Source organism: Dermochelys coriacea, chromosome 14 (assembly GCF_009764565.3).
Source record: "Dermochelys coriacea isolate rDerCor1 chromosome 14, rDerCor1.pri.v4, whole genome shotgun sequence".
Taxonomy (NCBI): domain Eukaryota; kingdom Metazoa; phylum Chordata; order Testudines; family Dermochelyidae; genus Dermochelys; species Dermochelys coriacea.
The window spans coordinates 20,614,424-20,635,670 of record NC_050081.1 but is presented as its reverse complement, the minus strand read 5'-3'; the positions used below and the strand labels follow the sequence as shown (position 1 = coordinate 20,635,670).

At 45.0% G+C, this 21,247-nt stretch overlaps 1 protein-coding gene across 2 annotated transcripts in view; it reads right to left on the bottom strand.

Annotated features, from left to right (window-relative positions):
* TRIM16 (tripartite motif containing 16) overlaps window positions 1-20,718 on the bottom strand; it is a 112,187-nt gene extending 91,469 nt beyond the window's left edge. For both annotated transcript variants that reach the window (XM_043497329.1, XM_043497330.1), the window contains exon 1: window positions 20,576-20,718. In XM_043497329.1, the coding sequence (XP_043353264.1) occupies window positions 20,576-20,620 (45 nt within the window). In that variant the 5' untranslated portion in view covers window positions 20,621-20,718. The remainder of the gene's footprint in view (window positions 1-20,575) is intronic.
* Between the last annotated feature and the right edge of the window lie 529 nt (window positions 20,719-21,247).

The following is a 21,247-nucleotide window of genomic DNA, read 5'->3' as shown; positions in this document are numbered from 1 at the left end:
TGCTTAGCTCTTCCAGCACTGTTTGGGCCAACTGGGATTTCTTTAGGGGATGTTTACATGCTTGGGGGCAAATTCAGACCTGGTGTAAGCAGGTGGGACTCCATGGGCCTGGAGTCACCTGCCACTACTGCAGGGATGTGTACTTTGTATCAGACACTTAGATATTTCGGGACAGATTCAATGAGAGTTGGGTGCCTAAATACTTTTGAGAATCTAGGCTGCAGATCCTACAGGGATAGACATAATACGGGTATATGGAAAAGTAATATGACCCCATATGCTTGTCCCAAGAGCAGGACAAGTGGCATTTCTAGCATCACCCTTAAGGAGAGTTGCAGGAGAAGAGGGAAGTAGAAGCATACTCAGGAGTTCTGGCCACCTGTTATAGTTCCTTTCCCCTCCCTCATGGAGCTTCAATTCTAGCCCCTACCCCTCCCCAGCAGCTATACCACTGCTGGGAGCCCTGAACTCCTCAGGAGTGCATTTAGCCAGGTGGCTTCAATGAAGCTCGCCTATTTAGACCAGATCCAAATTTTGCCTTAGGACTTGCTGCTACTCCCAATGAAGCCAGTGTCCCTATACATAGCTAGTGAAGTGTAAGTGTAAGTCTTCGCAGGCTCAGGACCCATGGGCTTAACCAGCCCTCTGTTCTCAGATGAATATCACTCCCCATTAGTACAGACAGAGATGAGACTATGCCCCAGGAGCTGCTGGCCCTTACTCTGAAATACCTTTGAAACAAATGGAGATAAAGCCACAATGAGCTGCAGAGCTGAGGCTCACAGAGAAGTGTTTAGATTGCACAGCAGCCAAAGCAAATATATTTGCACTGCAAGTTATAGAAGGCTGTTAATCAGCCATGTAACTAATTGCTTTAAGCCAAAAATTGTCTTCCTTCTCCATCCTGGAGCCAAAGACCTAACATGATCCTGATCAAGCTAAGCACTATCTAAGGAGTTACACTATAACAGAAAGGGAAGGGAAATATTTTAAAATATTACCAAAAATGTAACCAATTCGCACAGCTATTTGTTTTCACCCCCATTTTGCCCTTCACAGATTGGATTTGGGCCCAGTTTTGCTCACAAGAAACTAGGGGCAGATCTGCTGCTACTCCATTGATTTCAATGGAGCTATGACAATTTATACTAGGTGAGGATCTCCCCTCTAGTTTCTGCGCAAAGCCATCAATTAGGAGAGAAGGTTCAGCCATAAACTGGACCCAGGTTCTCCAAAAGGGTTGACAAAGCCCAGCGTTGCTTTCATAGCACCTTGGCTGAGTTTAAAGTTCATACCATGAGCTGAAATCAAGCTAAGCTATCTGGGCTTTGGATTTTGTAAACTAAAGTTTTGTGCAGCCATAACAGAGGAGCCAAATCTACTCTCTTATTTCTACAGATTAATCCCTCAGGCTCGGCGATAAGGTAATCAGCGAAAGGTTGTTTCAAATGCTCATGTTAAATCACTTCTGCTTCTGGGGAATGAACAGCACACCGGGGGTACAACTATACTGGAATAAAAGACCTGCAGCACAACTATGGCTGGCCCGGGTGAGCTGAATCGGGCTTGTCGGGCTTAAAACTTGCAGTGTAGATGTTTGGGCTCAGGCTAGAGCCGGAGCTCTGGGACCCTCCCTCCTTGCAGAGTCCCAGAACTCAGGCTCTAACTCAAGCCCAAATGTCTACACAGCAATGTTACAACCCCGCAGCCAGAGGCCTGCAAATACAAGTCAGCTGGCACAGGCCAGCCACAGGTATTTAACTGCTGTGTAGATGTTACCTCTAGAGACCTGGTTTCAATTCCCCTCTCTGCCACAGACTCCCCGTGTGACCTTGGATGAGTCACTTAATTTCTCTGGACCTCAGCTCCCCATAAAATGGGGATAATGCCACTTCCTTGGTCTGTCTTGTCTCTTTAGACTGTGAGCTCTTTGGGACAGGGACTGCCTTTTACTGTGTGTTTGTACAGGACCATGTCCCCCAAGGTATTTAGACACCTAATTCCTATTGAAATCCTATTGGAGGATGCAGGCCTACATTGCTTAGCGCAACACTGGATGCTGCTGTCATACAAATTATAAAAGCTTGAAAGTTTTCTGCCTTCTCTTTTTGGCCCTTTACATTTAGCAGGGAGCCTGACCATTTTCTTGCTGGGTTTCTCATAGAGCTGAAGCCAAGTGCTTGCAGTTCCACTTGTTTGCTCCATTCGGTCTGCATGTGGACACCAATGGCAGTGCCACAGCACAAACAGGCTTAGCCCAGTGGACAGGATTTGCTGCCTCAGTTTCTCCTTTGTGGAATGGGAGTAATAATACCTACCTGGCCGGGTGGTGGTGAAAAAAATCATTCAAGGTTTATGAAGAGGACAAACCCTAAATGATGTTAGTTGTATGCATCATTCACAACATTGACACGAGGCTTAAGGGACCATGGGCCAGATTCTGCATTGCATTTTCTAAAAGACATAGTGCAAGGAAGGCAGAAGGGCTGCTCCAACTTACAGCAGTCTATCCTAGGTTGCCTAGGGGCTGAGGTGTGGCCTAGAGTCTCCGTAGCACCAAGCACTATGGCTACTCCCCTTCTGTAGCTCCACCTCCACCTGGTCCTCTCTACCCAGGCTTGCAAGAGGGCAGCATGGAGCCACTTATGTTGGCCCTCTATTGCTCCTAAACAAGGGCCATTCTCCCTCAGGATTTTGCAGCCAGGGCCGGCCCTAGACTAAATGGCACCCCCCGTCCATTTGTTTCCCATCAAATTGCCCCTTGCTGCAGACTAGATTGCAATTGAGCTTTTCACTTCCTATACCGAGCTCCTGAAGGCTTCTTCAGGGGCATCTTATTTTCTATGGGGGAAAACAGACAGTATTAGGGAGAACAAAAGCTATGTTCCACACTCTTAGAAAGTCATCAAACATTATGTGTTAAGCATGGCAAAAGAAGTAACAGTATTTCTTTTAAATTGTTGCATGGGTAGGGGTTCGATAGATATCTCTGGTGTCTCCTTAAATATGTCCCTTATTAGTTGCCTTACACTCTGCAACTCTTAAAACACAAGTTTACTTTCACAATTTACACAATAAAACAAGGTTCACAATATCGCAGCTGGGCTCTTACTTCACTTTGTGCTTATATCTCACTGAATGACAGGTGACGCCCCGTCCCTTATATACCCGCGAGGGCATGGCTGACAATATTCTAGGAGGTTTGAGGAAAATGTAGATCTCAGAAAGCCTGGAAGGTTTCACTAGATTCTACAAAGGTCCAGAACATTCTAGGAGGTTAGTGAAAAATGAATCTACATATGAAATACTTGAAACATGTTACTTCAAACATTCTATTTTCCTTTTTGTCCCCAACAACGAAAACAGCACCCCCAGCCAGTGCCCAGCACCTCAGGTGGTTGCCTGACTCACCTGCCCATAAATCCTGCCTTGTTTGCAGCTCATTTACAGCCCACCTATGTCACTGCACAGCATATAAGTGCCTATGAGGGGCCATAATTGGTCCCTTGTTTTTATTGAGCACTCTGCTTGGCATTGTCTTACGTTCTCAAACTGGGCGTCAGGACCCCTCAGGGGGTCACAAGGTTATCACATGGGGGATTGTGAGCTGTCAGCCTCCACCACAAACCCCACTTTGCCTCCAGCATATATAGTGGTGGTAGATATATTTTAAAAAGTTTTTAATTTATAAGGAGGGTCACACTCAGAAGCTTGCTATGTGAAAGGGGTCACCAGTATAAAAGTACAAAAGTTTGAGAACCACTGTCTTACAGCCAGAGGCTGAAAATGCTTAATACCCAGCAGAGCACTCTCTCCCATGAGGAGTCCCATTGAAGTCTCATCTCCTGGGTACTCAAGGGTGTCATGGGATAGGTGCTGATTTTGGAGTCAAAAAGCAAATACAGAATCACTGCACCTGTTTCTTGTTTTACACTCACTGCCATTTTTAGGGATTGTCCCACTGTAACAACCTCCAGTTTCTTTCATTCATTGCTTACAGCATTGTCCGTCTTACAGACAGCAGTGAGAAGGCAGGCACTCCAGCTCCATCAGGCTCCCAGAGGCTCCCCCACTGCCTTGGGCGGTGAGATGCTGTTGGGGCCTATGGGACTTTGCTAGTTAGCAAGCACTGATATCTTTTGTAAGCATTTGCAAGTCTCTTGTTCTGAGGTCCCCCTAGTGGAAATTCCTTCTGTCCCAGAGCTTGGTTAGCATCACTGTCCCTCTTTTATCTAATACCTCGGTGTCAGTGACCCTGGAGTCACCCAGGAGGGCGGGTATCAGTGTCTGCCCTTGTAAACATGTGTAGGAAATCTCCATTCATCACTCCCACTCCCCCTCTATTATTGTGCCTGTCTTTTGATGCCCCATTCTCTAGTATACTGCCTTTGTCCTGTTAGCCTCTTGCCACCAGCAACAGTGGGAAAACATTGTGGAGTTAGATGCAGCTGGAGATGAAGCTAATGATAATCTCTGTGCTTCCCTGTTTGTCTTTCCACAACCGTCTGTGAGGATATGTCTACTCTGCAATGAAACACCCACGGCTGGCCTGGGTCAGCTGACTCAGGCTCATGGGGCTTGGACAGACAGCAGGGCTGTAAAACGGTGGTGTAGACATTCGGGCGGGAGCCCAGGCTCTGGGACCCTCCCCCTTGGGACTGCAATTTTATAGGCCTGCAGCCCAAGTCCCACGAGCCTGAGTCCGCTGACCCATGCCAGCCATGGGTGTTTAATTGCAGTGTAGACATCCCAAGAGAATCAGTACCCCGAACAGCAAATGAGACATGTTTTACCCTGTTGTATGGTGAGAGGGTCAAAGGCATTGATTTCTTACCCACTGCCACGCCTGCCCAGAGGCCAGGCACAATATGACACTGCTCTTGGTAAACACTCTCCAGGAGTGCTAAAGTCTCCAAAGGCAGGGCCAGGGCCACACACTCCTCCTCCCAAGCCAGAAGGAGGGGAGCATAGCTCAGCTCTCTGCTAGGGTGCCAGAGCGGACACTGCTGCTTGTTCTCCTCTGGAGCCTCAAGGAGGAGTTCCCGCCCAAATACCTTGGGGGATTCCCACAGCAGCCCAACCCCTTCTTCCCTCCAGCAAAGTGGTGATTTAAAGACACAAGCTGCCAGCCCTTGGTCACAGAGGGAGGCAGTGGCAGAGCCAGTGTTAGAAGTAGGAGCTCTTGATTTCCAGGTTTTTCCCTCAGTCAATTTCTCAATGAGGTTTTTTTGAGCTGTGCCCCCTGAGGGCTGTGGTACCATGTGCTGCTCTTGAACCATGCTTGCAACTTCCACTGGCACCAGTGGACGCTCTGCAGCCAGACCGAGGGCAGGGTATGGTGCAGAGTGTGCTGCAGGGATTGGGGTCTGCTAAATCCACATCCTATGCAGAAGGAGATGCATGGACTGCTTTGAGAATTTGGCATAGCTGGAAAAACATGAATAGTAATTGTGCTTGTGACTTAGGTCTTTTATCTTCAAATTACTTAGTCACCAGTGAGTTGAGTTTAACCTGTCACTCTGGCCTCTGCTCCAAGACTGTTGGCACTTAACTAACTCTAATCCCCAACCAAGACCAGGCCTCCACTGTGCTAGGCGCTGTACAAATATATTAAGCCAGTCCCTGCCCCAAAGAGCTCACAGGAACACTAATGTTGCAGTATCACTGGGCTACCTGCTACAATGGAGGATTGTGACCAGAGTCACAGCTGACCTCCCAAGTAGCCTACAAGCCCTGCAATCTATAAATCCATATGTTGTGTCAGTGGGCCTCTGATATATTTGTATAAACAATTCCTGTGCCATGTGCTACTGTAATAGCAGTCTATCTTGTGATCCTAATCTCCAACAACAAAGTTCTAAATGCCAACTAACATCTATGCAGAATCTTGCTTGCTGAAACCCACACTCCATTTAGTTAGTAGGCAGAGCATTTTTACACCACATATAATGGTACTCACTGCTACATGATTTTGTTGAGACTAATGCTTATCGGGATTCAGAAAGGAATTTATATGGATAATAAGAACATCTAGGGTAAAATTTGATAAGATCCAAATTTATGAGCGTTGTAAACCCTCCTGGCTTCAAGGCATAAACCAGCCTCTAAGTATCTGAGATTAGGAAGAACCTTCCCCAAATGGAAGAATATTCCACAGTTGCCAGATGGGGTTTCTTCCACCTTCCTCTGAGGCATGTGGCCACTGTGAGAAATAGATGGACTAGATGGGCCCTTATTCTGATCCACTGTGTACCTAGGGTAAGTCAAGTTAAAATCATGAACTCTTATTTTTGCTCCCCTTGATAATAGGTGCAAATAAATGGCAAGTATTGCTCTACAACAGTGCAATTTGCTTACCAGTTATTATTTATGGACCACATAATGCGGGCTCCTAGGTGCTATGGGGATAACAATAGTGATATTCACAATAAATATGTGTTTACTGGTATTAGAGTAGTGTCTAGAGGCCCCGGCCATCAATGTCTGAAATTTTGCTTAGACATTTAAGGATGTCTGGGGACAGTGCTATGTACAATACCCAGCATGCAAGCAAGGCATATTGACATTTTATCCAGCTAGGAAATGCTGCTTCTACTACCAGGGAATAGATTGGAATTTCATAACAGAAATATATATGAATAAATTAGGGGATGTAAAGTCTACAGAAAATGACACGGTCATGGAGCGTAGTCAGAGACTGACAACTGCCTATATTTTAAATGCTCATCTGCTGGAAAATATCCTCCGGGATCAGAGTCTATATACTTTAAAAATACATAGGGCCAGATTCTCAGCTGGTGTAAAACAGCATAGCTCCACTGAAGTCAATGGAGTCTTATTTTATACCTCAAGAGAGCTACGTCACTTTACACCAGCTATGTCACTTTAAATCTGCCCCCCCCTTTTTTTTTTTTACACTGAATTTATAAGGGGCTGGCCTGAGACTCAGGGGAATGAGGCAGCTTACCCATGGATGAGACTGCTGTCCTGATCTTCCCATGTGCTACTGCTTTGATCCAGCCAGAGAACTTTTAGGAGTGAGGTTGAACACCAATTTCCATGGATAGTTCAATCCTTGGGTCTTCTGCATAGCCTACCAAGAAGACACTTAATGCTAATTGTGGGGATATGGACACTTCTGTACTGGCAACTGCACTGAATCTCACCAGATTTGTTTTATAAAAGCTATCAAACAGAGCCAAGATGGTGACGAGTTTGGGTCATTACTGATCTGGGCAAAATCCTGCAAACAAACATGCCAGTGAGTAATTTTGCTTGTGTGAGTAGTCCTGTGGAACTCAGAAGGAAGGAGCCCATCAGCTCAAAATCCTAGAGAACATCATAACGTAAGTCAAACTGAGAGGATATCCTTTTATGGCAACTAAATTAATGACAAATCGCAATTAAAATGGAGGGTCCTGGTGGTTTCCTCATATGCCTCATAAAGTTGCAAAACAAAGTCTCCAGACAGGGAACGTCTCTGTCCAGAGAAGAGCCAGAACTGAAACAGTAGTGGTTGCTATAGGTCAAGACTGCGGTAATTTGCTAGAGCTCTGGAGCCCAAGCATTGAGTAGCAGGGATGTGCTGCAAGGCTAGAATGAGGAGCATTGCCAGAGCTATATGTGGAAAGCATACAGACTACAATCAAAATCAGGGCCCAATTGTGCTAGACACTATAGAAACGCATGGTAAGAGACAATCCCTGCCCCAAAGATCTTACAATCTAAATAGCTCTATAAAGAAACGTGAGGGGAAACAGAGGGTTGACATGACTTGTTGAAAGTTACACAACTGGTCAGTGGCAGAGCCAGAAATAGAAAATAGTGGCTGTATCCTCTGGCCTTGCTCCTTTATCTGCAGTGCTACTAGTCCTTTGCTTTCACAAGCACTAAATTTACACTACTGTTACAAAAATAATAAAAACCAAAGCAATTTAACTCAAAGTAGGTACACCATTGCATTCCAGGCCATCAAGGAGGAGTTTAAAGGGGAAAAAAAACTCTATAGTCATTAAGAGAGCATGAACACTCAGTGGCAACTTGCTTATCCAGAGAATGACAGAAATACCCAGTGGTACTGTACATGCGTGCACAAAGGAGGAATGGGGAAGATTGCCCTAAATCATAGACTGAATTTATTCAGAGGGCAGAACAAGAATTGAGAAATAGAAACATACATCAGAAACATTTATCACAAGGTTGAAGGAGCCTCGAATTAACAAGGCAGTAGATCAGGAGAACATATTTGATCTCCCAGAAACAGGAGATGCTTTGGCAATTTCAAGGGAGACCCAGGGGCCTTGAATACAGTCCACATAGCTCAATAATTTAACGAAGTTCCAGGGACAGTACAGAACAATGTATAGAAAAGGCACTTTGACACAAGCTGCAGGGCAAGGGGGGGAGGAGGTGTTGCACCAATTAGGTAACCCAATGAGAGGATTTAGCCTAAATGGAGGGATTACAGTTTCAAGAAAGTGGTGTTGTGCCAAGGAACTGATTGTATCTAATTGGAATATTTTAGGCAAATGAAAGAAAAATCCTATTGGGAGTTTCAGAGTGTAAAGTTATCAGACAAAAAAATTCCCATATTTTGTCTGAAGAGGTAGCAAATGAAAGGCAGCCAAAAGCAGGAGCTTTTCAAACCAAAGGCCAGATGTAATACAAATTAGGCCTGGGGTTTGAACTACAAAAGCCAACACAGACCTTGGGAACTAGACTGTTCAGTGGACTGCACATAACACAGAGCCTTGTGCTTCTAGGTCACCAGGCCCAAGTTAATAGGGACTGAAACTTGGTGATCCCAGCCCAGTTCCTAGTGGACAGGTGCCTACACCATACAAACAAGTATTGCAAGGGAAGTTTTGTTGACGGAAGCCACAACAGGATAGACGTGGCTGGGATTGAGCTCACAACAAGGTGTTGAGCTCACAACGGCTTGGGTTAATCTTTTCTTCAGTTCTGGCTTGTTTAGGCTGGAACTCAAAACCCACTGGAAAATTCCATGAACAGCTCAGCATTGAACCTGATTTCTACACAAAAGTGAGTCCCAGAGGTTCACTCCAAACTGGGGCCCAGATTTCCTCAGAAGGTTTGCACAGATGGTATGGGCATAGCTTCCATCCTATACCTGTTCTGGAGACAGAGCACCAAATTTATTCAAGCATACCCCTGGCTAAGCCACAGCCCAAAAGCCATTGTGTACTGATGTGCTATGGGGATTCCTTTTGTTGAGTCCCTCTTGGTGTGTCATGAAGGAAAATAAGTGGGAAAGTGACTTGAGAACAAGGATGAAAGCAGAATCAAGAATAACTTGACTCTAATGACTTGCTGTATTGTCTGTTGAGTTTTCCAAAGCAAATAGAACTCCAGGAGTGTTACTTTTGCAACCACACATGGTCCATGAGCACAAAGCAGGACCCAGGAATGACTCATGGGCATTTTTCTAAGGCACCTTGGTAAGATGGGAATTGAAAAGAAAAACAATGTTATGCCACTCAATAGTTATGCTGAACTTTTGCAAAGGCCATCTGGACTGCAGCTCAATGTTATGATATATAACATTTTAGGATTCACAATTGCATTCCTCAAATAAGATCCTCTAGCTCTGCAAAGATATACAAATACTAAGGTTATTTAGGATTAAGAGCAAGATATTAATACAAATCAACAGCACACAAAGTAAAGGTGCAAGGAGCATCCTGTATGCAAACAAAAACAACCAACCACAAATGGTCTATTTTGAGGTACAAGCGAGAGAGTCATAGTGGCAGGGATAATTCTGTCAGCCTCTTGGACGCAACCCAATGTAAAGTAGAAAATCAGCACAAACACACCTGATTGTTTTTATACTCCCAGAGTATGGGGTGCTTCTGCTTCTGCTGTCACCGAGAGTCTTATCAGCATAATCTGCAGGGACTTAGTTCAGATTTGATGGAACTGTAACTCAACTCACATACACATTTCAGTTCCAGAGTTGGGTTCTTAACTTACAAAACCCACATCAGACCCTCAGCTTTGAAAGCCAGGATAGCTCCATATTGATTGTGTAGCTCCCAAGTGACGTTGTGGAATCCCCATAATTGGAGATTTTAAAGAACAGGTTACACAAACACCTATCAGGGATGGTTTAGGTTCTCTTGGTGCTGGCTCAGCGCCGGAGGCTGGACTGGATGTCTTTGAGGTCCCCTCCAGCTGTACACTTCTATGACTCTATGATTTCAATGGAACTGTGCAGGTTTACACCAGCTGAGGATTTGGTCCTCTAAATCCAAATTGTCTCTCTAATCCAGGGGTGGCCAACCTGAGTCTGAGAAGGAGCCAGAATTTACCAACGTACATTGCCAAAGAGCCACAGTACTTTGTCAGCAGCCCCCCGCCAGCTCCCCCCCCACTCCCAGCGCCTCCCCCTCCCTCCCAGCACCTCCCGATCAGCTGTTTTGTGGCACGTAGCAGGCTCTGGCGGTGAAGGGGGAGGAGCGAGGAACGAGGGCTTTGCAGGCTCTGGGGAGGGGGCAGGAAGGGATGGAGTGTGGGGAGGGCTTGTGGCAGAGCCAGGGGTTGAGCATTGACTACCCCCCAGCACATTGGAAAGTTGGCACCTGTAGCTCCAGCCCTGGAGTCGGTGCCTATACGAGGAGCCACATGTTAATTTCTGAAGAGCCACATGTGGCTCTGGAGCCACAGGTTGGCCACCCCTGATCTAATCTGTTTATTCTCATCCCTTACCGTCCCAAGTGGTAGCTGAAGTCCTTTAACGCTAGTGTCCACACTGGGCAGCATTGTCTCAATCATTTAACTTTTTTTTTTTTTGGCCCATCTTGCCCCAGAGTGGCATTTTGGCAGAATAAATGGGAAAACATGTGTTATTGCTTTTTACCATGAGGAAAATTAACATGGGGATTAATATAGCTGAGAGCCAGGTAAGGCTGCTACATTCCACCCTACCACCTACGAATCTTTCCTATGGTCAAGAGAAAGCTTGAGCTGTTAAAGTCATTGGCAATTTTGCCTGAGTATTAATTACAGGACCAAGTCCTTGTTGATGTTTCTTGCTGGGAGTTTCAGTACTCTTTGAGGGAATCTCAGTGAAGACATGGCTGAAAGATAGCTAGCAAAATGAACTCCACTCCCTTCATATGTAGACCCTTTGTTCTGATTTCATTTTTATTTTGCCATAGAAGAGGAAAATCAAAGGGGAAAACCACTGAGTTGCTTAGTAGATAGAGCACTGAACTGGGACTCATAAGACCTAGTCCCATCTCTGTCCTGATGGGTGATCTTGGGCAAGTCACTTCCTCTCTCTGTACCTCAGTTTCCCCATCTGAAAATGGAAATAATAATAATATTGACCATCAGGGGCCAGCTTGTAGGAGAACCATTCTCCTGGCAACCTAATGAGTGCAGCTGACCCTGGATGATTTAGTTGGGGTTGACCCTGCTTTGAGCAGGGGATTGGACTAGATGACCTCCTGAAGTCTCTTCCAACCCTAATATTCTATGATAGAAGCTGTCTGACTACACCACCTAACTGGCTGCAGGAAACAGCAAGCTGATATTTAAGCAGCAGTTCTGCAACAGCTCAATATGCTTCTTGCCTGCAACTGTTCATGGTCTTGTCCCTGCCTCTGCTATCTCTAATCCTGCTCTAGGCCCAGCCTGTATCTGCTCCTACTCCAGAATTCAGCTCCATTCTGACTCCCTGCTCAGATCCTCAGCTACATCTCTTGACTGTGACCCAGGTTAACCCTTTGGCTTCAGACTCCTGGCTCTGACCTTTGCCTTCACTCCAGGACCTGCCCTGACTGGATTCATCTCTAACTGATAGGCTGGACTGTTGCTCCAACCCTTAGGCCAGACCAGCCATGACTCAGTCATGGACACCGACCTCTTTTGTAAAGCAATTTCAGATCCATAGATGATAAGTGATACGTATTATAGTGAGGGTCAACTGGCCTCCACTAATGCACCTATTTGTGTATGCAAGAATCCTCTTTGGGCAAGCACATGCAAATCAGGTCATTAGACACACAGTTACCCAGCCCAGATGATTGCTTATGAAGCTGTGTGGCTTTAGCAACACTGGATGGATCCAACTGCATACCAGCACATGGAGGCTGCTTTTAATATGTTAGTGGGCAAATTTTCAATCTAAAGCATAAAGTCCATGTGTCCTCTGTAAGAATTCTAAGAACTTTGAGGTGTGGTGTGGAATTGAAGTGAATTGCAAGACTCCCTTTGGGAGAGGAACAGAACTTTACTGAGAAAACGCAAAACCTTGAGAGACCCTGAGAAATCCTAAACCCCGCTGAAATCAATGAGTTGTGGGGGCTCAGCTCTGCTCAGGCTTTATAGAATCATAGAACTGGAAGGGACCTCGAGAGGTCATCTAGTCCAGTCCCCTGCACTCAAGGCAGGACTAAGTATTATCTAGACCAGGGATGGTCAAACTACTGCCCGTGGGCTGGATCCGGCCCCTCAGGGCTTTGGATCCGGCCTATGGGATTGCACCCCGGGGTGCTATAGGCCACACGCCGCTCTCAGAAGCGGCCGGCACCATGTCCCTGGAGCCCTGGGGGGGCAGAGGGCTCTGTGCCTTGCCCTTGCCTCCAGACACCACCCCCCAGAGCTCCCATTGGCCGGGAATGGGAGCTTTGGGGGAGGTACCTGGAGGCACGGCCAATGGGAGCTATGGGGGAGGTACCTGGAGGCGTGGCAAGAGCAGTGCACAGAGCCCTGTGCGCCCCTCCCCCCCAGGGGCCGCGCAGGGACGTGGTTCCGGCTGCTTCCCGGAGTGGAGCGGTGCAGTGCAGCGTGGGGCCAGGACAGGCAGGCAGGGAGCCTGCCCTGGCCCTGATGCACACCGCTGCCACCCCAGAGCCGCTTTAGGTAAGCGGTGCCAGGCCAGAGCCCGAACCCCTCCTGCACCCCCATCCCCCAGCTCCCTGCCCCAAGCCCCCTGCTGCATCCTGCCACCCAACTCCCTGCCCTAAGCCCCCTGCTGGCATCTCACACCCCTCCTGCACCCCAACTCCCTGCCCTGAGCCCTCTGTCGCAGTCCACACCCCTCCTGCACCCCTGCCCTGAGCCCTGTCCTGTACTCCACAACCCTCCTGCACCCCAACTCCTTCCCTGAGCCCCCTCATACACCCCGCACCCTTCCTCTGCCCCAATCCCTTGCTCTGAGCCTGTTCCTGCACACCGCACCCCCTCCCACACCCCAACCCCTTGCCCCATCCCTGCATACAATTTCCCCACCCAGATGTGGCCCTCAGCCCAAAAAGTTTGCCCACCCCTGATCTAGACCGTCCCTGACAGGTGTTCGTCCAACCTGCTCTTAAAAATCCCCAATGATGGAGACTCCACAACCTCCCTAGGCAATTTATTCCAGTGTTTAACCACTCTAACAGTAGGAAGTTTTTCCTAATGTCCAACCTAAACCGGTCTTGCTTCAATTAAAGCCCATTGCTTCTTGTCCTATCATCAGGGGTTAAGAACAATTTTTCTCCCTCCTTCTTGTAACAACTTTTTATGTACTTGAAAACTGTGATCATGTCCCATCTCAGTCTTCTCTTCTCCAGACTAAACAAACCCAATTTTTTCAATCTTCCCTCATATGTCCTGTTTCCTACACCTTTAATCATTTTTGTTGCTCTTCTCTGGACTTTCTCCAACTTATCCACATATTTCCTGAAATTCATAGATTCATAGATACTAAGGTCAGAAGGGACCATTCTGATCATCTAGTCCGACCTCCTGCACAATGCAGGCCACAGAATCTCACCCACCCACTCCTACGAAAAACCTCACCTATGTCTGAGCTATTGAAGTCCTCAAATTGTGGTTTAAAGACTTCAAGGAGCAGAGAATCCTCCCTCAAATGACCCGTGCCCCATGCTACAGAGGAAGGCGAAAAACCTCCAGGGCCTCTCCAATCTGCCCTGGAGGAAAATTCCTTCCCGACCCCAAATATGGCAATCAGCTAAACCCTGAGCATATGGGCAAGATTCACCAGCCAGATACTACAGAAAATTCTTTCCTGGGTAACTCAGATCCCATCCATCTAATATTCCATCTCAGGGGATTAGGCCTATTTACCCTGAATATTTAAAGATCAATTAATTACTAAAATCCCATTATCCCATCATACCATCTCCTCCATCAACTTATTGAGTAGAATCTTAAAGCCAGATAGATCTTTTGCCCCCACTGCTTCCCTTGGAAGGCTATTCCAAAACTTCACTCCTCTGATGGTTAGAAACCTTCATCTAATTTCAAGTCTAAATTTCCTGGTGGCCAGTTTATACCCATTTGTTCTTGTGTCCACATTGGTGCTGAGCTTAAATAATACCTCTCCCTCTCCTGTATTTATCCCTCTGATATATTTATAGAGAGCAATCATATCTCCCCTCAACCTTCTTTTAGTTAGGCTAAACAAGCCAAGCTCCTTAAGTCTCCTTTCATAAGACAAGTTTTCCATTCCTCGGATCATCCTAGTAGCCCTTCTCTGTACCTGCTCCAGTTTGAATTCATCCTTTTTAAACATGGGAGACCAGAACTGCACACAGTATTCTAGGTGAGGTCTCACCAGTGCCTTGTATAACGGTACTAAAACCTCCTTATCCCTACTGGAAATGCCTCTCCTGATGCATCCCAAAACCACATTAGCTTTTTTCACAACCATATCACATTGGCAGCTCATAGTCATCCTATGATCAACCAATACTCCAAGGTCCTTCTCCTCTTCCATTACTTCTAATTGATGCGTCCCCAACTTATAACTAAAATTCTTGTTATTAATCCCTAAATGCATAACCTTACACTTCTCACTATTAAATTTCATCCTATTACTATTGCTCCAGTTTACAAGGTCATCCAGATCCTCCTGTATAATATCCCGATCCTTCTCTGAATTGGCAATACCTCCCAGCTTTGTATCATCCGCAAACTTTATTAGCACACTCCCACTTTTTGTGCCGAGATCAGTAATAAAAAGATTAAATAAGATTGGTCCCAAAACCGATCCCTGAGGAACTCCACTGGTAACCTCCCTCCAGCCTGATAGTTCACCTTTCAGTAGGACCCGTTGCAGTCTCCCCTGTAACCAATTTCTTATCCACCTTTTGATGTTCATATTGATCCCCATCTTCTCCAATTTAACTAATAATTCCCCATGTGGCACGGTATCAAATGCCATACTGAAATCTAGGTAAATTAGATCCACTGCGTTTCCTTTATCTAAAAAATCTGTTACCTTTTCAAAAAAGGAGATCAGGTTGGTTTGGCACGATCTATCTTTTATAAAACCATGTTGTATTTTGTCCCATTTACCATTGACTTCAATGTCCTTAACTACTTTCTCCTTCAAAATTTTTTCCATGACCTTGCATACTACAGATGTCAAACTAACTGGCCTGTAGTTGCCCGGATCACTTTTTTTTCCTTTCTTAAAAATAGGAACTATATTAGCAATTCTCCAATCATTCAGTACAACTCCTGAGTTTACAGATTCATTAAAAATTCTTGCTAATGGGCTTGCAATTTCAGGTGCCAATTCCTTTAATATTCTTGGATGAAGATTATCTGGGCCCCCCGATTTAGTCCCATTAAGCTGTTTGTGTTTCGCTTCTACCTCAGATATGGTAATATCTACCTCCATATCCTCATTCCCATTTGTCATGCTACCATTATCCCTAAGATCCTCTTTAGCCTTATTAAAGACTGAGGCAAAGTATTTGTTTAGATATTGGGCCATGCCTAGATTATCTTTAACCTCCACTCCATCCTCAGTGTTTAGCAGCCCCACTTCTTCTTTCTTAGTTTTCTTCTTATTTATATGGCTATAGAACCTTTTACTATTGGTTTTAATTCCCTTTGCAAGGTCCAACTCTACTCGACTTTTAGCCTGTCTCACTTTATCCCTACATTTTGTGACCTCAATAAGGTAGCTTTCCTTGCTGATCGCTCCCATCTTCCACTACCTGTATGCTTTATGCTTCTTCTTAATCACCTCTCTAAGATGCTTGCTCATCCAGCTTGGTCTACAACTCCTGCCTATGAATTTTTTCCCCTTTCTTGGGATACAGGCTTCCGATAGCTTCTGCAGCTTTGATTTAAAGTAATCCCAGGCCTCCTCTACCTTTAGATCCATAAATTCTTCAGTCCAATCCACTTCCCTAACTAATTTCCTTAATTTTTGAAAGTCAGCCCTTTTGAAATCAAAAACTCTAGTTGCAGATTTATGTTTGTTAATCCTTCCGTTCAGTTTGAATTGAATTAGCTCATGATCACTTGAGCGAAGATTATCCCCTACTACCATTTCTTCTATGAGGTCCTCGCTATTCACCAAAATTAAATCTAAAATGGCATCCCCTCTAGTTGGTTCAGCAACTACTTGATGAAGGAATCCATCAGCTATCACATCTAGAAAAATCTGAGCCCTATTATTATTATTAGCACTGGTCCTCCAGTCTATATCTGGGAAGTTAAAGTTTCCCATGATCACGCAGTTTCCATTAGTATTTACTTTATTAAAAACATTAAAAAGGGCTCTATCCATATCCAAATTAAATCCCAGAGGTCTATAGCACACCCCAAGCACTATCGTAGGAGAGGCTCTACTAGTTATCTTCCCCAATGTAATTTTTGCCCAGACGGACTCTGTCTTATCCATTGCATCGCTTCTTATTTCTTTACATTCTACCTCATCATCGATATACAATGCTACTCCACCACCTTTACCTTTATTTCTATCTTTCCTAAACAGCACATACCCTTCAATACCTGTAGTCAGTCATGACTACTATTCCACCATGTTTCTGTTATCCCTATAATATCTGGTTTCATTTCCTGCACCAGTAGCTCTAGTTCCTCCATTTTGTTACCTAGGCTCCTCGCATTGGTGTACAAACATCTTAATTTTTGCTGTTTGGCCTCACTCACATTTTGTACCCTATTAGGCACAGTCATTCTACAGCCAGTATAACCTATTAGACTAGTATCAACACTGCCCTCACTCCTTATATACGTTCTCCTACCCACGGCTGTATCCTTTCTTACTTCATCTTCTTTCCTCTCAATGCTAAAATCTGGCATGGAGTTTACCTGGACATCTCCCAACCATCTCCCCCAAATTCCTAGTTTAAAGCTCTCTTTATCAGTTGTGCCAGCCTCCATCCTAGAAGTCTATTTCCTTCCCTACTCAGATGAAGTCCATCCCGAGAGAACTGTCCTCTGTCCATGAATGCCTCCCAGTGGCCATGCATCCCAAAGCCCTCCTTATAGCACCACTGCCTAAGCCATCTGTTGACAGTCATAATCTTGTCACACCTTTGTTGCCCTTCTCTAGGAACAGGCAGGATCCCACTAAAGATAACCTGAGCCTCAATTTCCTTAAGCGTCTTCCCCAGCCTAGCATAGTCTCCCTTAATACTTTCCAGCGAGAATCTAGCCATATCATTTGTTCCCACATGAAGGATAATTAGGGGATTCTTTCCCGCTCCCTTTAGGATCCTTTTCAACCTCAGGTCTACATCCCGTATCTTAGCACCCGGAAGACAGCACACCCTTCTATTCTCTGGATCCACTCTGGTCACAGGCCTGTCTATTCTTCTCAATAAAGAGTCCCCCATCACATAGACCTGCCTTTTCCTGGTGACGGTGCTATTCTCCAGTCTCTCCCCTGTTCCCTCTGGCTGCAAGTTTTTTCCATTCCTATTTTCCCTTATAATCCTCTTCAACCCATCCTGTATCCTCCTGGGGCTCATATTTGGTGTAGTCTCCCTTGACTCTTCCCCTTTTCTTATAGGACTAGCCTCTCTTCTCTTCTTCCTTGCCCTTCCACCTTCTGCAACTACCTGCTGAGCCCCTTCATTTTCCAACTCTGCAAACCTGTTCCTAAGCTCTATTTCTCCTTCACTAGCCCGTCTTTTCTTCTGCCTGGTTCTTTTAGTCACATGCTTCCACTGACCACTTTCCTCACCCAGTCTCCCCTCAAAATTCCCCAGCCCTACTTCCATCTGTAAATCTGAGCTTTTCCCTTCAGATACCTCATATCTTTGCTCCATCATCTGCTCAAACCCCTTCCTAAACTCAACCAGACTTTCCACCTGCATCTCCAAACCTCGGATCTTTTCCTCCATCAGCTCTATCAGACGGCATTTCATGCAGAAAAAACTCTTACCAGGTCCCCCCTCCAGGATCATGTACATACCACAGCTTCCACATCCAGTCATCCTCATTGTGTCTTCCACTACAGGAGTCACTCCCGCAGCTGCCTCCATATCCATCATCGCCTTCCCACCTAAATCCTGTTAATCTGGGAAACACAAGCCACACCAAAAAGACCACCCCCCACAGCAAAAACAAACCCCAAACAAGCACCACAATACAAACTCCCCTTTCAAACTCCCACTCAAACTCCCCTGTTTACAGCTCTGTTTGCTAGCTCCTGTGCCGCTGAAATGTGGTGCCCAGAACTGGACACAATACTCCAGTTGAGGCCTAATCAGCGTGGAGTAGAGCAGCAGAATTACTTCTTGTGTCTTACTTACAGTACTCCTGCTAATACATCCCAGAATGATGTTTGCTTTTTTTTTGCAACAGCGTTACACTGTTGACTCATATTTAGTTTGTGATCCACTATGACCCCTAGATCCCTTTCTGCAGTACTCCTTCCTAGGCAGTCCTTTCCCATTTTGTATGTGTGCAACTGATTGTTCCTTCCTAAATGGTTGACCCAATGTGATAAATTTTCCTCAATGACGATTGACCCAACGGCTGAAAAGATGCTTCTCCTTCCTTTCAAGAGGCAACAGAGAGATATGATAATGTAACAGGCTGCTGATTAGACTTTCATTGTAAAGAGTATGTGATCTGGGCCTGAACATCAGACCTTTGTGGCCATTTTCTGCTTGCAGTTACATTTGTGCAACCCCATCATGATCATAAGAATCCTAATATCATTTAAGAACACACCCAAGGAGCAATTCCTGAAGGTATTGTCTGAATTCTGGGATTTTGGGACTCCAGGGAGGGAAAAGAGAAAAATCATCTCTGCCATAGGTTTTAATAATAGTGAACTGGGCTCCTGTTGGCAGACATTGTTTCTATAACTTAAGAGCAGAGAGCGTGCATGTGTGGATGCATGCGCACATGAGCAGGTCAGACTGTTTGAGTGATTGTGTTTCCTCAAAGGGTCGGGCTAGTTTCTGTACCAGCCAGAGAAAATCTCCTACCTCCCAGCCTGAAGGAGCAAGTTTACACATAGGTCTCCATTTATGATGGAAAGGAAAAACATTGCAGATTCTCCTCTCATTTATGCTAGTATAAATCTGGAGCAATTCCTTTGAGGTCTAAATTTACAGTGGGGTAAATGAGAAGATAAATCTAATCCTTTGCATCCACAGCAGGATAAATCTCACTTTATGTTCAGGGTCCATTTATAAATAATTTTTAAAGGGTTAATAAACAATTAATAGATTTTTTTAATAAGTGGTTTAATCAACTTACTTATTGTTATGGAGTTCAATAAGTTGCTTATAACCTTATAACACTTCCTATTGAAGTGTTTATAACCATCTATAACACCCCCTGCTCATGTCTATAACATATTAATCTTTTATCAACCCTTCATAAATGGAACCTTAATAAAATTGCTTATTCTTTGGGGAAAAAGATAACCAAGTATAAATTGGAAACAAAGTGGGGGGCGGAGGGGGAGTGGCCACACAAACACACACACACACACAGACAGCAAGTAAAATAAATCAATCTACATAGAAACATAGGAATTGTCTGACCAGGTCCACCTAGACCTTTATCCTTTATCCTGTCCAAAGCATAGCCAGTAACAGCTGCTTCAGAGAACATACATTATGGAGGTATTCATTCACCAATTATGGGGCAACAACCTGAAGCGTAGGAGTTGTATCTCCTGTACTTTTTATCCTCTCATAGAGCTTTGTTTTTCTTATTATCCATATAAAAGTCTGTATCAGTTTTTGAACCCTCCTATAAACTGTTGGCATCAGTGATACCCTGTAGCGGTGAGTTCCATGAGTTGTGTAAGCTCCCCAACCCCCCCCAAAAAACCCAAACAGCACACCTCATTAACTTTTCAAGAAAAAATTAGGAGGTGCCAGATTTGGATACCCTGACTCATGGTGAGTACTATCTCACTCATTGAGCAATTCAGTTGATTCAATGGGACTATTCAAGGAATAAGGTTTTACCTAATGTGAATAACTGTGTCAGAATCTGGCCCTGAATATAGAAATGCACCTTATTAGCAAAATGCCATTATTCATGCATGGCTTAAACACTGGCCATAAAGATGCCAGCCATAGACCCTTAGATCTGACACCCAACATCCTGAAGACATTTATCACTCAGCACCCTTATCATGGTTTTAAATTCCTAAGGCCCAATGCAAACAACTTGTTGGTTCATTTTTCCATGCTTTTGTACATTTTTGACTGCCTCTCTCTTTCCATCTATTCAACAGCCTCAATTAGTTTCTTCACTGATTCCAATCTCTTTTTCTCCTATCAGTGCCACCATTGTTTACCCACAATACCTTTGGTGTCTGCCCCATACAGGCATGTCCATGCTCGGTTCCCATCAATTCCTGTGCAACTTTAGTGGTGCCATCTCATTCACATCTTTTATGTATTCTTTGATGCAGAGGCCCTAGTGAGTTTCCCGGGATGCCTTAGCATTTTAAGCAGCTCTTCCCAGAGTTTGTCAGCTGAAAAGCCCTTGCTTCTACAAAAGAGGGATGACATCAGCTAGTGCAGAATCACCATGACAACCGTCCAAGATCAGCAGGCCCACAACATGTTGTTTGAATAAGTAAGCAAAGTTTAATTCTCAACAAGTTTTGGGCAGAGCCTCAGGCTTTAATTGGCAGAAATGGCTCTGTCTATGTTCCCAGACATTTTACCTCCACTCCTGTCACTATTTTTATGAATGAAAAAAATGTTCTTCAGGTGTGGAGAAGGGGAGAATGTTTTAAAAACGGAGTTCAATCCGGAGGTAGGGCCAACATGTAAGCACCAAGTTACACTGGGACAGGAGGCCAGTTCCAGAAGCCCTTACTCAGCTTTCACTCGGGCAAACTGTCACTGAAATCGCTCAGTGGGGAGTTCTGCCTGGGAGAAGCATTGTGGGTTTGGCATATAAGGCCTGGTTTGCCATTCCGTTATGGGGAGTCAGGCCCATAATTTATAATCACCTAGGATGAAAGTAA